This window comes from Cucurbita pepo, chromosome 20 (assembly GCF_057944985.1).
Source record: "Cucurbita pepo subsp. pepo isolate OVF chromosome 20, ASM5794498v1, whole genome shotgun sequence".
In the NCBI taxonomy this organism is placed as follows: Eukaryota; Viridiplantae; Streptophyta; class Magnoliopsida; order Cucurbitales; family Cucurbitaceae; genus Cucurbita; species Cucurbita pepo.
The window spans coordinates 3,794,735-3,810,556 of NC_141817.1; the positions used below are offsets into that span (position 1 = coordinate 3,794,735).

General features: G+C 36.6%; 2 protein-coding genes across 3 annotated transcripts; both read left to right on the forward strand.

The window, feature by feature from the left end:
• Positions 1 to 596: 596 nt before the first annotated feature.
• Positions 597 to 3,453, forward strand: LOC111783671 (glycine cleavage system H protein 2, mitochondrial). Its single transcript, XM_023664587.2, has 3 exons — positions 597 to 829; positions 1,799 to 2,058; positions 3,126 to 3,453. Exons 1-3 carry the CDS (start codon positions 751 to 753, stop codon positions 3,252 to 3,254), a joined length of 468 nt encoding a protein of 155 aa, XP_023520355.1. The 5' UTR covers positions 597 to 750; the 3' UTR covers positions 3,255 to 3,453.
• A 1,593-nt stretch (positions 3,454 to 5,046) lies between these two features.
• Positions 5,047 to 12,997, forward strand: CPN60ALPHA2 (TCP-1/cpn60 chaperonin family protein). 2 transcript variants are annotated; one of them, XR_002813369.2, is made up of 10 exons: positions 5,047 to 5,262; positions 5,348 to 5,522; positions 6,016 to 6,137; positions 6,237 to 6,444; positions 6,529 to 6,674; positions 6,787 to 7,093; positions 8,509 to 8,759; positions 10,502 to 10,702; positions 10,893 to 11,280; positions 12,571 to 12,997. XR_002813369.2 is itself a non-coding variant. In XM_023664329.2 (9 exons), the coding sequence occupies exons 1-9, from the start codon at positions 5,197 to 5,199 to the stop codon at positions 11,178 to 11,180; spliced, it is 1,764 nt and encodes a 587-aa protein (XP_023520097.1). In that variant the 5' UTR covers positions 5,047 to 5,196; the 3' UTR covers positions 11,181 to 11,579. The 2 variants fall into 2 exon arrangements, 1 of the variants encoding a protein (XP_023520097.1); XM_023664329.2 differs by lacking the exon at positions 12,571 to 12,997 and having other exon boundaries at positions 10,893 to 11,579.
• The last annotated feature ends 2,825 nt before the right edge of the window (positions 12,998 to 15,822 follow it).

The window sequence follows — 15,822 nt, forward strand, 5'->3', positions numbered from 1 at the left end:
AAAAAAACATACTTTATCTTAAAAATTTCTTTATGGTTATTATTATCATTTTAAATTCTTAGTTTCAAAATTATTTTTAAAAAATATATATATATTTTTTAATAGATTTGAGTTTTGAAATTTTTTATTAATACCTTTTAAACTTTTTTTTTTATTTCAAAAACACAATTTAAAAAAAAAATACATTTACCATTAGTATTTTATTTCAAAAGTACTGATTAACGTTAAAAAAATTTGAAGACAATTTATGAAGTATCGAGAGACAATTTCTATTCATATTATTGACGATAAATTGTTTTTGAACTATTATTATAAAAGTCAGGGTGTTAATATTAATTTTAAAATTTTATATATATATTTTAAAATAATAGTAATAATAAAGATATTTTTAAATTTTAAAAGAGACCAAAGGGTATGAAATCTTTTTAAAGTTAAATTGTATTTTTGAAACATTATTAAAATATCAAAAGTATTTTTTAAAGGATAAAGTTTAAAGGTATTTTTAATAATGAAGAAAATAAAATGAATGAATAAATAAATATATATATATATATATATATATATATATATATATATATATTATAGGCGGCATCTCCACAGCTACTGTACTGTGATACTGATCCCTGAAAGCTAATAAAAGTCCCTTTCATGAAACTGATCTCTTAAAGGTGACGGCGAGACAAAGCATTTAGCAGCGAAACAAGCTTCTGTCGAGAAAAGGGTTTTTACAGAGCTTTCTAAGTTTCATCAATGGCGTCGAGGTTGCTTTGGGCTTCAAGAGCTGCTTCATTTCTTAGGATCTCAACTCCCTATAGAGGGTTTGCTTCTGGTGAGCCGAATCCACGTTTTTTATGTACTGGTTTTCTTTTTTCTTTCTCAATTTTTGTTAGCCTGATTGTGCGGTAGATGAATTTTTAATGTTGGCGAAAAGAAATGAAACTGATCGATCTGCTTTTCACATTGGAAGATCTCAGTTTCCAGCGATGAGTTTTGTTTATATTTTCCGTTTGTTTGATCGGTGGCATGAATTGCTGGATTTGTTTCGTTTTTTGTATTTGTCTTGTGAATTATTGAGGTGATTATATAATGAATATCTAGATCTTAGGCAGATGGATGAATATCTGCCATTCTGCTTTATGATTTTTTGAATTTTGAATCGGTTTATAAATCTTTTCACCTTCCATTTGAATTTTGATGTGATGAATCTCAAACATGATATTCGATTCTACTTTCCTTTTTATCGCCTTCCTTTAATTTGTTCATGTGTTCTTATTTCAATCTTGTTATTTGAACTAACACAAGTGCCTTGGTGACCTTTCTAGCTGCTGATATCCTTAATTATGTAGTTTTCTAGTTTTGATATTAATTTTCCTTCCTGAATTTCTTGTTTTCAATAACTTTCTGTTCGTTTTCTATAACAAAAGTGTTGTGATAATTTACATTTCTGGAAGTTTGCACTTCATATTCTTGATATTTGCATCTACTTAACAATGCAATGAAAGGGATCGGATGTAGAAGTATAAAATCCATATGAGAAGCAAAAGAGACAATTGTACATTTGTATGATATACATTATATAGCATAGTCTTATGGAAAGGCAAACTGTTTCTCAATTATTCGACGTCTTACAAGCGAGCAAAATTGAGAGTATAATGTTTCGTACGGTCACATGATTGCAATGGAAGTCCAATTTTTGCATTTAAAGTGCATTGCAATGGAATTATGGAATATCTAGCAGTCAAGTTTATGTTTAAAACTACATGTGAAGGGAAATAACTTGTACCTTGAATTTGTGCAGTTGTGAAGGATTTGAAGTATGCCACCTCTCATGAATGGGTGAAAGTAGAAGGGGATAAAGCAACTATTGGCATAACTGATCATGCTCAAGATCATTTGGGTGATGTTGTCTATGTTGAATTACCAGAGGTTGGAGCCTCTGTTAAACAGGATGGCAGCTTTGGTGCGGTAGAAAGTGTCAAGGCTACCAGTGATATTAACTCTCCTGTGTCGGGGAAAATCGTTGAGGTCAATGACGAGCTCAGCAGTTCCCCTGGTCTGGTGGGTTCCTCGACCTCGTATTCTTACTCATTATTAAGTTTATTTTACATCTTCTTTGCACTTTTAGATACTTTAAGATGGTTTCTATTTAATGAATGACTCGAGTCGTAGTTTCGTTACTTGACATGTCTACGTTGGTGATATAAAGCAGTGCACTAGTTGTTTATACTATGCGAGATCTCTCTCGAAATATCTGGTTAATGTAAATGTGTGAAGGTAGATTAGCTGCTCATTTGAGTCATACCAACTCTTCTTGTATCATGAAAATGTTGTCATTGGAGTTTGCATATTGCATATTCTATATTCTTTGGATTATTCAGCTTTCTTTAGCCATATTCAGGAGACAACCTGGCAAGACCTTTGGACGTTTTCTTAACAAGTACTGTTTCTTTGATTATCTTCCCCATTGCATCTACGGAAAACTTTCTAGTCGTTTTGTGTGAGATCCCGCATTGGTTGGAGAGGGGAACGAGTGCCAACAAGAACGCTGGGCCTCGAAGGGGGTGGATTGTGATATCTCACATCGGTTGGAGAGGGGAACGAAACATTCTTTATAAGGGTGTGGAAACCTCTCCCTAGCATACGCGTTTTAAAACCTTGAAGCTGACGACGATACGTAACGGACCAAAGTAGACAATATCTGCTAATGGTGGGCTTGAGCTAGCAGTTTGCTAGGTAGGATGCTAGATGCTAGGGCCCCGAAGGGGGTGGATGATGAGATCCCACATTGGTTAGAGAGGGGAATGAGTGCCAGCGAGGACGTTGGGCCATAAAGGGGGTGGATTGTGAGATCCCACATCAGTTAGAGAGGGAAACGAGTGCCAGCGAGTACGCTGGCCCCAAAGGGGAGTGGATTGTGATATCTCACATCAGTTGGAGAGGGGAACAAAACATTTTTTATAAGGGTGTGGAAACCTCTCTCTAGTAGACGCGTTTTAAAACCGTGAGGCTGACGGCGACACGTAACGGACTAAAACAAACAATTTTGTTTTGTTTTGTGTTGTATATGAGTATGAGTATGAGTGACTTGGCTGTTGTTGATGAATATGTATGTGTTAACAATGCAGGTGAACTCAAGCCCATATGAGAATGGATGGATAATTAAGGTGGAGGTTAGTGACAGTAATGAACTGAAGAATTTGATGGACTCTGAGCAGTACTCCAAGTTCTGTGAAGAAGAAGATTCAAAGCACTGAGAGTTCATTGAAGATGTCGGCAGCCTTTATCAGATCTTCCTTCCTTTTCTTTTTCTTCAGTCTTCTGGATTTCCTTTTCCTTTGTAAGACTCACAAAAATGGTGGAAATTTCCCCACTCAGATCAATAATTTGATCCCTTTGAATCTGCAACTATTGTTATGTTGTGAAAAATCCAGGAAAAGAGGCCTTTGTTCGAGATGCCTACCCGTCTCAGTGCTAGATATGAACCCATGATCGAAATATATCGAAACAAATACAAATAAAAGAACAAGTTAAGCGGAAAATTTTCATAAAACATAAGAACCTTGAGTGTTGGTGCCACGTGCCACGAGCCACTATTGTTTTTCTCTCTTCTAATTTGGTTTATTCTTATTGTAGCGGGTCCTACATTTTATTCTTATTCTTAATTTTGGTCAACTTCAGGAATAGAGTAGGTCGTGTAGATAACGGTGTATTTTGTTATAAATTAGAGAGGGATTTGAGATAACTTTATTTTGTTATAAATTAGAGAGGGATTTGAGATAACTTTCTAGCCTTTGACTAAACGGGAGTGAAAAATGTAAACTACAATTTTTTTAGCTCATATGGTATTGTATTATTGTTAATCTATTCCCGTTTTCACACTGGATGGTCTTTTTGGTCTTACTACCTGATAAGAACCAAGACATTTCAATCATATCATATGAACTTTAAGGAAAATGAGTTGCATTTATTCTTACTTGTTACAAATTTTGGGTGTATGATAATTTAGAGTTATAATTTTTCATTAATGTATTTCATGACATTTTATTTACTTCAAGGTTACATTTATACCGTAGCTAATTATAATCCCGTGTAAAAGTCACAACTCTTGAAATGTCTCCTGGAAAGTCAACTGTCTTATAAGAGGTCAAATGTCATGTAAAAGTCGCAACTCTTGAAATGTCTCCTGCAAAGTCAACTGTCTTATAGGAGGTCAAATGTTTTGAAAAATATACGTGTAAAAGTCACAACTCTTGAAATGTCTCCTAGAAAGTCAACTGTCTTATAGGAGGTCAAATGTTCTTGAAATGTCTCCTGGAAAGTCAACTGTCTTATAGGAGGTCAAATGTTTTGAAAAATATATGAAATACTAATATTAATACCGTAAAAAATACAAAGAGTTAGATGGTAAACTTTATCCAAGTCACTTATTCAAATCTTCTGGTCAAAGAAATTTCTCAAACCCTTTATAATAGCCCAAACTCATTGCTAATTGTTTGGACCTAATAGCCCAAGCCTACTGCTAATTGTCAATTTTGGACCGTCACATATGACCATTTGCTTCGTTCTCCTCTCTAAGTAATGTAGGGTCTCACAATCCACCTTTTTTTAGGTCCAACGTGCTCGCTGGCACACTGCTAACATATATTGTTTGCTTTTGTTCGTTACATATCGTCGTCAGTCTCACGGTTTTAAAACACATTTACTAAAGAGATGTTTCCACTCTCTTATACCATTTGTAATAGCTCAAATCTCATCGCTAACAGATATTGTCCAATTTGGCTGGTTACATATGGTCGTTAGACTCACAGTTTTAAAACACATCTACTAGAGAGCTCTGGTACCATTTGTAATAGTCCAAACTCACCGCATATTGTCCACTCTAGCCGGTTACATATCGCCGTCAGACTCACAGTTTTAAACACACGTCTACTACAGAGCTCTTAATACCATTTATAATAGTTCAAGTTCACCGCTAATAGATATTGTCCGCTTTGATCCATCTAGACAGGTTTTGGTTCATATAATCTCACAGTAACCTAAATAAATCTCTGTACACCATTCGTATGACCAAAGCGAGTGAGGGAGAGCTCAGGCATGGATTCCGAGTCCAGACTGGTGTAAGTGGATAAAACCCCCACTAAACCTCCGTTGGAACGAACCGTCGTCTCTTCTCTTCTCGACGACGCCAACAACCTCATGGAAGTCCCCGCCCGTCTTTCTGCTCCGGCTCCCGTTCCCCGAACTCTGCTCTTCCCTGTAACGGTTAGTCTATTTCTTTCTCTGTTACGGCAAATCTTCTCTGTATATGCATCCGTTCCGTCACTTAGAGTTTCTGGATGTTCTGCAGAAGCTCGGTGGGAGTCAAAGGCTATTTCGGTGCGCGAGAAATTCATGGAAGATGAGAAATCTTGTCGTCAGGGCCGGTCCTAAGAGGATTTCTTTTGGTAAAGAATGCAGAGGGGCATTGCTAGCTGGTATTGATAAGTTAGCTGATGCTGTTTCTGTCACGTTAGGACCCAAAGGTTTGTGGGCCGTCATATCCTCTTTAATTCTACTCATTTTCTTGAGCTTGGATATGCCATATTGCACATGCTTGTGTGTGTGTGTGTGTGTGTGTGTGTGTGTGTGTGTGGGAAACTAATGTCTAATTCTTACTGTGCTCAATTTATTGGTTAAATTGTGTGCTGGACTTAAAGTGGTGAGTTTATGATGTTGTTTCTGTAAACAAAATGGCTTTGCATTATATTTTAGTTAATCAATTGCTTCTAATTTGAAGAAATTTAGAAGGAAATGTATGAGCCTATGGAAACACAATTTGCTGGAGTTGCAATTTCTGAAATGACTAAAGGAAAAGAGGGGAAAGTTTGACCATTAAAAAATTCTCTGGCGTGTAATTTCATTGGTAATTAGTTATTTATTGTTCAATCTACCCTGTGAATGGTTCAAGAATGATGCATAGTAGCTGTATCTTATCAGTCTTAGATATTTTAGTAGTTTTTTCGCCAAAACGTGCAGGACGCAATGTTATTCTCTCAGAAAAGGAAACGCTTAAAGTGGTTAATGACGGGGTTACGATTGCTAAAGCTATTGAGCTTTCGGATGCAATTGAGAATGCAGGAGTGGTGCTGATCCAAGAGGTTATTCATGGTTGTTAGTTAAAATCTCAATTGTTCTAAAACTTGCTTGGGTTGGGTTTAAACATCTAAGATAGATATCTTTGAGTTGTTGGCTTTCAGGTTGCTAGTAAAATGAATGACTTGGCTGGAGATGGAACCACCACTGCAATAATTTTGGCACGTGAAATGATCAAATCTGGATTATTGGCAGTTTCCTTTGGAGCTGATCCGGTGTCGTTAAAGAAAGGAATGGATAAGACTGTAAAGGAGTTAATCGAGGTCTTAAAGAAGAAAAGTACTCCTGTACAAGGAAAAAATGATATTAAAGGTTCTTTCTTCTCATCTGGTTGAACACTGGTGAAGTTTCATTTGGGAAGTAAATGGTGCTGAGCTAGCCTCGTCCTTTCTGCAGCTGTTGCGATGATATCTTCTGGAAATGATGAATATGTGGGGAACTTGATTGCTGAAGCTATAGAAAAGATCGGCCCTGATGGTGTGATCTCAATCGAGTCGTCCAAATCCTCGGAAACTTGTGTAATAATAGAGGAAGGAATGAAGGTAAACGCTTTAGCTGCAAAACCGCTCGTGTAGTCTATGTCATGTGCATCTGAAAATCTATATCGTTGTCTCTTCATTTTTCCTTATGGTTCGATTGTATCTCTTTCCACAGATTGATAAAGGTTACATGTCGCCTCAGTTTATTACAAATCAAGATAAGTCTATTGTGGAGTTTGACAATGCAAAAGTCCTAGTAACCGATCAAATAATTTCGACTGTCAAAGAAATCGTTCCTTTGTTGGAAAAGACCATACAACTTAGTCTTCCTCTGCTGATAATTGCAGAGGACATCTCGAGACAAGTTCTAGAAACTCTAGTGCTGAACAAGGTACAGGGTTTAGTTAATGTGGCGGTTGTAAAATGTCCTGGGCTTGGTGAAAGAAAGAAATCTCTATTGCAAGATATTGCACTAATGACAGGTGAACTAAATGCTTTTATGAACTGCTATATGCATGCTTAAATGTTTGTTATTTCAGTGGCACATCTAAGTAATAAAATTTACTCAAGACTTGTGTTGCTCTTATACATTTGCTTCGGGGTTTTGGACGAGGGGAGGTTTTCTGGTTCAATGACATTATACATCGAATTTTATTTAATTATATTAAACATTATGGTGGTAATGTGAACTTATCATCTTTTATTTAGATGACAGCTCTTGATTTTCCGTTCAGATTTTTTTGAGTAGCACTTAAAATGCTTGCATATATTCTTAGGCTTTCTGTCAAATCACACATCGGTTGGAGAGGGAAACAAAGCATTCCTTATAAGGGTGTGGAAACCTCTCATTTGTAGACGCGTTTTAAAACTGTGAGGCTAACGGCGATATGTAACGGGTCAAAGCGGACAATATCTGCTAGCGGTGGGATTGAGCTGTTAGAAATGGTATTAGAGCCAGACACCGGACGGTGTGCAAGCGAGGATGCTGGACCCCCAAGGGGTGTGATTGTGAGATCCCACATCGGTTGGAGAGGGGAACGAAGCATTCCTTATAAGGGTGTGGAAGCCTCTCATTTGTAGACGCGTTTTAAAACTGTGACGCTGACGGCGATACGTAACGGGTCAAAGCGGACAATATCTGCTAGCGGTGGGATTGAGCTGTTAGAAATGATATTAGAGCCAGACACCGGACGGTGTGTAAGCGAGGACGCTGGACCCCTAAGGGGTGTGATTGTGAGATCCCACATCGGTTGGAGAGGGGAACGAAGCATTCCTTATAAGAGTGTGGAAACCTCTCCCTAGTAGACGCATTTTAAAACTGTGAGGCTAACGACGATACGTAACGGGCCAGAGCATATAATATTTACTAACGGTGAGCTTGGGCTGTTACACTTTCCATTCATTGTTACACTTTCCATTCATTGCTTGTATTGCATTTTGCCCTGAGGTTGTATAGCACACCTTTGTGTCAGTTTTCATGGTTACTGGAAAGATCCTAGAGTATTTTTGGGACGTGTCCAACTTTTCACAAAGCTTCAAAGCTATACCATGAATATTTGAGATGGTAGAAACTCTATTTAAATCTTTCAGGTTTATTTTTCAGAGTGCAAATTGAGACCTCAATATAGGTATTTTGGTGCTATTATTTCTATTCTTCTTCTGCCCTTGATAAGCTTTATAGTAAGTCGTTTTTTTTCTGTTCGAGCACTCGTCATCCTTGCCTCCCATGTTATGTTAAACTTGTTAAAGTAATGATATAACTAAATTCACAATAACCCATCTGCTTAAGCTTTTGGATTTAGTGATGATTTAACATAGTATTAGAGAATGATGTTATGACTATCTGATTATGTTACGATACGATATTAGATAGTTGACTTTATTTTAAAATCGTCAGGTGCTGATTTTCTCTCTGGAGATTTGGGTCTAGGACTCGAGGGTGCAACGTCAGACCAGCTTGGAATTGCTAGGAAAGTAGTTATAACATCTAATTCAACTACAATAGTTGCAGATCCCTCTACTAAAGCTGAAATTCAAGCAAGAATTTCACAGATTAAGAAGGATCTTGTTGAAACAGATAATTCCTACCTCTCGAGAAAACTTTCGGAGAGGATTGCTAAGCTTTCTGGTGGAGTTGCTGTCATCAAGGTTTGTGGTTTAAAACTATAGTTGGAGGTGCAGCTTTTATGAGAATTTTCACCATTTATTTGACTAGATGATTTTCCTGTAATGTGTCATATGCTGGTCCTGACTAACTGAAATTTTTTTCCTACGCTTATTAGCTATGGACACCATGGCGATGGGTTTAGTTCTTCCTCGTCGTATTAACTGAAAGCAGATTACCTTTAGTGCAGTATTTAAATGGAAGTTGGAAGTTGGCAGTATCTTATATATCAAAAGGAGAGACCCTTCAAAGGCCAAGGTTTAGAAAAACACTTTTCAATTGAATATAGGGGGTTATTGCAAAAAGAATCACTCCATGATGAGACCACAAAAACAACCGTTTCTTGAAGATCCTTCCTCCTTGTCGCCTTCTTCTCCTTGGAAGATGTAATAGCCCAATCTCACCGCTAGCAGATATTGTCCGCTTTAGCCCGTTACGTATCGTCATCAGCCTCACGATTTTTAAAACGCGTCTGCTAGGGAGAGTTTTCCATTCCACACCCTTATAAAGAATGTTTCGTTCTCCTCTCCAACCGATGTGGGATCTCACAATCCACCCCTCTTGGGGGCCAGCGTCCTCGCTGGTACACCGCTCGGTATCTAGCTTTGATGCCTTTTGTAACAGCCCAAGCCCACCGCTAGCAGATATTGTCCACTTTAGTTCGTTACGTATTGCCGTCAGCCTCACGGTTTTTAAAACGTGTCTGCTAGGGAGAGGTTTCCACACCCTTATAAGGAATGCTTCGTTCTCCTCTCTAACCGAGGTGGGATCTCACAAAAACTCTTGCACTCCTTTTTTCAAGTGAACTTTCCTAAGGAGAGCCCTTAATGCATCACACAAAAGGATTTTTGCCTTACGACTGAAAATTTGGCAGTCCCAATGAGAGGGCTTATGTGATGCTGGGTGGGATTGAAGGTCTAGACCAAAAGTGTCAAGGAAATCTCCACCATAGTTTCAAGGTGAATGGAACACTTAGAAGGAGATTCTCATCTATTTAGGTTCCTTTCTTGAGATTTTATCCCGAGTGTTTAAACTCTCGAGAAACATGGTCGAGAAGAAAGCATTGCACATCTTAGGATAGGTAGCCTTCCAAATAGCCTCCGAGAGCTGCAAGTTGAATGCTTCTTGTTCCTTTGTGAGCATGTTAAAAGGGGTCCAAGACATTTGAAGAGAAGGAACATGAAGAACCACAAAGAGCCGATCTTCTTCTTGTTGTATTGCAGCATGTGCTCCTCCTTGCTCCTGAGTTTCCTTACAGAACCTCTCTAAGTGCCCGATTAAATGACACCTCCTACACGTCACATCTGGCTTTCTCTAGCTTCTAAAGTTTGGATGATTATGCTTCCCACAGTGCCTTGTTAGCAATCCTAATCAACTTGTCTGAGTATTCGTTAATGGACTCAGAAACCTTCATGTGCATTCTCTTGAATTCCCTCTCCAAGTTCAACATTTTCATGTTCTTAATCCTTTCATCTCCTTCATACTCACCTTTGAAGAATTCCCAGATCTTCTTTGCTGACTTCAAGGCCATAATTTTCTTGAATATGATATGAAACACAGCTAAATATAGGCAGGCTCTAGCCTTTACTTTCTTGTGACCCTATCCTTGCAAGTCTTGATCTGGTTCATTGTTGTGTTATTTTCTTTACGAACAGTACAACATCCAAGAAGTAAAATATTTTCTTCTGCTTCTTTTTTATTGTATGTGGTAATGTGGTCAAAGCAGGTGGGAGCACATACTGAGGTGGAACTTGAAGACAGGAAACTCAGAATTGAGGATGCAAAGAATGCGGTATTTGCTGCCATGAATGAAGGCATTGTTCCTGGTGGAGGTGCTACCTATGTTCATCTCTCTGAATTTCTTCCTACCATAAAACATTCAATGGAAGATCGAGACGAGCAGATCGGTGCCGATATTGTGGGCAAGGTATTGTGGATACCCCTTTTCTCTGCCTTTGTTTCCACCTCTCTTCATTCTTTAGTGGAAATCGAACTGCTATTATCTTAATACCTCTTTGATATGGTGAAATGGAATGCTTAGACTTGGATGCTAGTGTTCTTGGTAGATAATCCAAGTATTCTATTATGAAGAAGATGAATATTGCAACATATTGCAGGCACTTCTTGCACCAACAAAATTCATTGCAAGTAACGCAGGCGTTGACGGAGTAGTTGTTGTGGAGAAAACTCGAGCCTGCCATTGGCGACATGGGTATAACGCAATGGCAGACAGGTATGAAGATCTTATTAATGCTGGTGTATTAGATCCTTGCCTTGTTTCAAGATGTGCACTTCAGATTGCAGCCTCAGTTGCTGGGATCATTTTAACGACTCAAGCCATAATGGTGGACAAAATAAAGAAACCAAAGCCAGCCATTCCTCATGTTCCTGGAATATCTCCATGAACGCAAAGAAAAGAAAAATAGACGTCCCGGGAGTTGACATGAAAACACGAGAGATCCGCCATGGCTTCTCTGCTAAGCTTCTGAGCTTGAGTTGAATAAGGTAAAGGTTTAAATAGCTTTCATGTTGTTATGAAGCATTAGATTAGGGAAAGCTCCCATTTTCACCTGTGGCTGATAATATGATGAAGGAATTTAACTTATAGGAACTGGGTTTAGCTCGTCAAGTTTGCCCCTGTTTTCTTATTACCACAGTTTTGGTATTGTTATTAGGTTTCTCTGTTGTAAACTATCAACATTTTGTAATGACAGTTCCATTATCTTTCATGTCCATAGAAATGTGAGCGGCTGGTCGTTTTGGGCCAAAATGGATATCCATTTTGGAATTGCTTTGTGATTAAAGGGTTCCTATTATGGTGTGAATCTATTTTAGAGTTTTGCAAATAGGGACCCATTTTGGGTCATTTTGAAAGTACATGGACTAAACCGAACATTTTATGTTACCGTCCAAGTCTATTGTTAGCTGATATTGTCTTCTTTTGGCTTTTCCTGATGGGTTTTCTTTCAAGATTTTAAAATGCGTCTACTAGGGAGAGGTTTCCACACCCTTAAACAAAATGTTTTGTTCTCCTCTCCAATCGATGTGGGATCTCACACTCCACCTCCCTTTGGGGTCGAGCGTCCTCGCTGGCACTCGTTCTCCTCTCCAATTGTTGTGGGATCTCACCATCTACCTCCTTCAAGACCTAGCGTCCTTGTTGACACACTGTCCGTTGTCTAGCTTTGATACCATTTGTAACAATTTAAGCTCATTGCTAGTAGATATTGTTCTCTTTGGGCACTTCCTTTCAAGGTTTTAAAACGCATATGTTAGAGAGAAATTTCCACACCCTTATAAAGAATGCTTCATTTCCCTCTCCAACTGATGTGGGATCTCACAATCCACCCTCCCTTTCGGGTCCCACTGTCCTTGCTGGCACTCGTTTCCCTCCAATCGATGTGGGATCTCACAATCCACCCTCCCTTTCGGGTCCCACTGTCTCGCTGGCGCTCGTTTCCCTCTCCAATTGATGTGGGATCTCACCCTCCATCTCCCTTCGGGGCCCAGCATCTTCGCCTTCACACTGACCGATATCTGACTCTGATACCATTTGTAATAACTCAAGCCCACTTCTAGCAGATGTTGTCCTCTTTGGGCTTTCCCTTCCGAGCTTCCTCTCAAGGTTTTAAAATGCATCTGCTAAAAAGGTTTCCACACTCTTACAAAGAATGTTTCGTTCCCCTCTCCATCCAATGTGGGATATCACATTTTAGAAGTACGTTAAGATACTAGAATCCGTTAATCCAGTGAGCTGTTTTTAGTTCTATCTTCTGATAGCAAATTTTTCTGCAGTTCATTGCTGAAGCAAACAGTAAGATTTACAAATGCAGTAGCAGATCATGAGAAGATAAAGACTGAAGTGTTATACCAACCTGCATTAAGAAACGATAGCTGCAGCTGCTTTAAGTAAAGTGTAATACAAGTTGCCTTCTGCCTATTTTAAGACAAAAAGTTAGGAAATGAATACGCATTTATGGTAGCTCAATGTGAAAGAGAATTAAGATAGGTTTAGAAACTGTGTTTCAAAGTATGTTTTTTTTTTTTTTCCATTTTTTAGAATAAAAAATTATGTGTTTAACTACGATACGATGAGTTGCCCTCGTGGTCAATAAGCATCATATAACTTATATCCGACGAGCTCTTTCGAATGTAGTAGAGTTGATTAGGACACTTATAGGTGTAAAACATACGTATTTGAATGAGTTTTTCTTATATTTTACCCCTTTTCTTTGATAAATTTAAGCAAATAAAGTTAATCGTTTGAGAATCATGAATTTGTGGACCGTGATTCAAGTATTTACAATAATATTAACTCGAGTACATTATCTTTTTGGTTTCCAAAGTTTGGACAATGCCAATTTTGTTAGGGGCATTCAAATGACTCGGGAATCCGACCAATCTAAACCATAAGTTGGGTTAAGTTAGATATTTTTTTTTTTTTGGGTTAAGTTGAATTTTTTGATAGTTGAAAAATTCCAGTCAGTTTGTAGGTTGACTTTTTTTGGTCAATTCAACCCAACTAACTCGAACATAAGGTTACAAATCAACCTAACCTTAAAGATTATTATGATTATTAGGAGTATTTGGATGTTAGTAATTTAGTAATACACTGTGACTCGTGAATATTTAATATTTGAATTTGATGAGACTTTAGTTATCAATGTAATATGTTTTTTTTTGTATAAGTAAGATTCTTTAAAATAATTAAAAAAAAAAAAAACACGACAACCGTTCAACCCAAAAATAGAGGGTTGGTCCAAAACATTTCCCGAACTCAACCCATACACACTCCTAAATTCCGTTTTTCTTCACCAAATATTTACCTTTTGAAAATGACTGTGGTTAAATTCAACACCATACCAACCTACAGAAGTTTCAGTTGAAGCCTACACACATAGCTCACTCATGCTAATGTATACTTGCTTGGTCTCTAAAATAAATGCCCTTAATAGCTTTCCTAATAAGAAACACTTTAATTTGGTTTAAATTTTCCATTTAATTATTATATTCTACTATGTAACATATATTTCATTAATTATCATCTAAAATATCATAATTTTAAATTTTAGCGGTTTTGAAAATAAAAAATTAAGTAAATAATTAATCAAATACTTTGTAAAGATATTACGTGAGATCCCAAATCTGTTGGGGATAAGAACCAAACATTCCTACATAAAAACTTCTCTCTAGCACACGCGTAACAGGCCAACGACAATACGTAACGAGCCAAAGCGGACAATATCTTCTAGCCGTGGATTTTGAGTTGTTACAAATGGTATTCGAGTCGGACACCGGGTAGTGTGAGATATTGTCATCTTTGTCCTCCTAGCGGTGGGCTTGGATCGTTACAGCGCTGGAACCCCAAGGAGATGAATTGTGAGATTTCACGTCGGTTGGATAGAGGAACAAAAGCGGATGAATTGTGAGATTACGTATTAGGTTATTATTAATAAGATTAAAATAAATCATTATGATGATGAATGGTGGCTGATGTGTATGAAATCTTTTGCAAATTATCATCGCCATTATAGTGAGAGGGAACCATCATGGTAGCTTAATGTCCAAGCTAAGTATGTCTTCCACTTCCAACTCACCATTTCATTCAATTTTAAGTAACCAAAAACAAAGCGAGCCAGACAAAACGTTTTTTTTCCCGAGTTTAGACTGAGCTATTTAGTCAATGATATAAGTCTAAACAACTAAATCAATTGAATTATACTCGAGATTGAAAGATAACTATTTGATATATTTCTTTAACAAAGAACAACGTTAATTGTCTTTTAAATTACAAGTTTACCCTTTACAACTTTAGTTCCGTGTTTATTAGTTCTATAAATTATAAGAATGTTTAACATGCTCGTAACTTTAAATTTTGCGAGAAATTAAAAAAAAAAATTACCCTTAAAGTGAAAAATAATTTTTACAATAATAATTCTATATAAATAAATAATATTAGAATATTTTTTTGAAACTATTTTCAAAATTTTAAAAATAAAATTTTTGAGTTTAAAGGTATAATTAATTCAATGAGGCTGAGACTTTCAGATTCTTATAACAAATATTTTGTTCCTCTGTCCAATTGACGAAATCTCATAATTCATTTTCTTGGGGTTCTAGCATTGTAACGACCCAAGTCCACCGCTAGAAGATATTGTTCTCTTTGGGTTTTTCTTTTCGGGCTTACTGTTAAGGATATTTAGTAATAAATTATAGTTTACCATATATATTATATTTGATATTTTATTATAAGGCAAATATCTAATATTTATCTTATTACCATAGGTATCTTTCCATTTATTACTATTTCCATATCCTTGTAATTTATTTAATTATAAATAAGATAACTCTCACATCATTTAGGTGTGGTGTATTAATCAAACATTCTTACTTACCCTCAAGGTTTTTAAAACACGTCTGCTAGGGAAAAGTTTCCACATTCTCATAGAAAATGTTTCGTTCTCCTCCTCAACCGATGTGGGATTTCACAAGTATTTTCGACGACACACTGCCTAGTGTTTAACTCTAATATCATTTGTAACAATTCAAATCCACCGCTATAAGATATTATTTGCTTTGGCTCGTTACGTATTGCCGCTAGCTCGTTACGCGTGTGCTAGAGAGTGTAATTATCTCATGAAATAAAAATATATAAAATTTTCAATTATCAAAACAAACTGTAATTATGATTGTAATTTATATTAATTACTTGAACAAAGTTAAAATTATATTGTTTTTTCTTTCACTTTTAATTTAGATTTTCAATTTAAAAAATAGTTAAATAATGATAAAATTCTTTAATTTGAAGAATTAAATCAATAATTATATTTATAATGAGAGAAATAAAAAGTCAACTGTAAAATTATTTTTAATAAAATAATAAAATAAATAAATAAATTATAGAAAATTTTGGTGCAAGTCGTTCAAGGACGTGTGTTCCACCAACTCTTGAAACGGTGAATTTAAAAAATTAAATTAATGAAAAAATAAGAAAATAAAAAAACTTCGAAGGGTTTTTATTTTCTGCATGCGAATGCACCATAGTAA

Excerpts from the sequence above, each read along its gene's own strand:
- CPN60ALPHA2 (XM_023664329.2), top strand. The coding sequence starts at position 5,197 with ATGGAAGTCCCCGCCCGTCTTTCTGCTCCGGCTCCCGTTCCCCGAACT. Across the intron at positions 5,263-5,347 it reads CTCTGCTCTTCCCTGTAACG|AAGCTCGGTGGGAGTCAAAG; the intron begins GTTAGTCTATTT and ends GATGTTCTGCAG. Across the intron at positions 7,094-8,508 it reads AGATATTGCACTAATGACAG|GTGCTGATTTTCTCTCTGGA; the intron begins GTGAACTAAATG and ends TAAAATCGTCAG.
- LOC111783671 (XM_023664587.2), top strand. The coding sequence starts at position 751 with ATGGCGTCGAGGTTGCTTTGGGCTTCAAGAGCTGCTTCATTTCTTAGG. Across the intron at positions 830-1,798 it reads CTATAGAGGGTTTGCTTCTG|TTGTGAAGGATTTGAAGTAT; the intron begins GTGAGCCGAATC and ends GAATTTGTGCAG. Across the intron at positions 2,059-3,125 it reads TCAGCAGTTCCCCTGGTCTG|GTGAACTCAAGCCCATATGA; the intron begins GTGGGTTCCTCG and ends TTAACAATGCAG.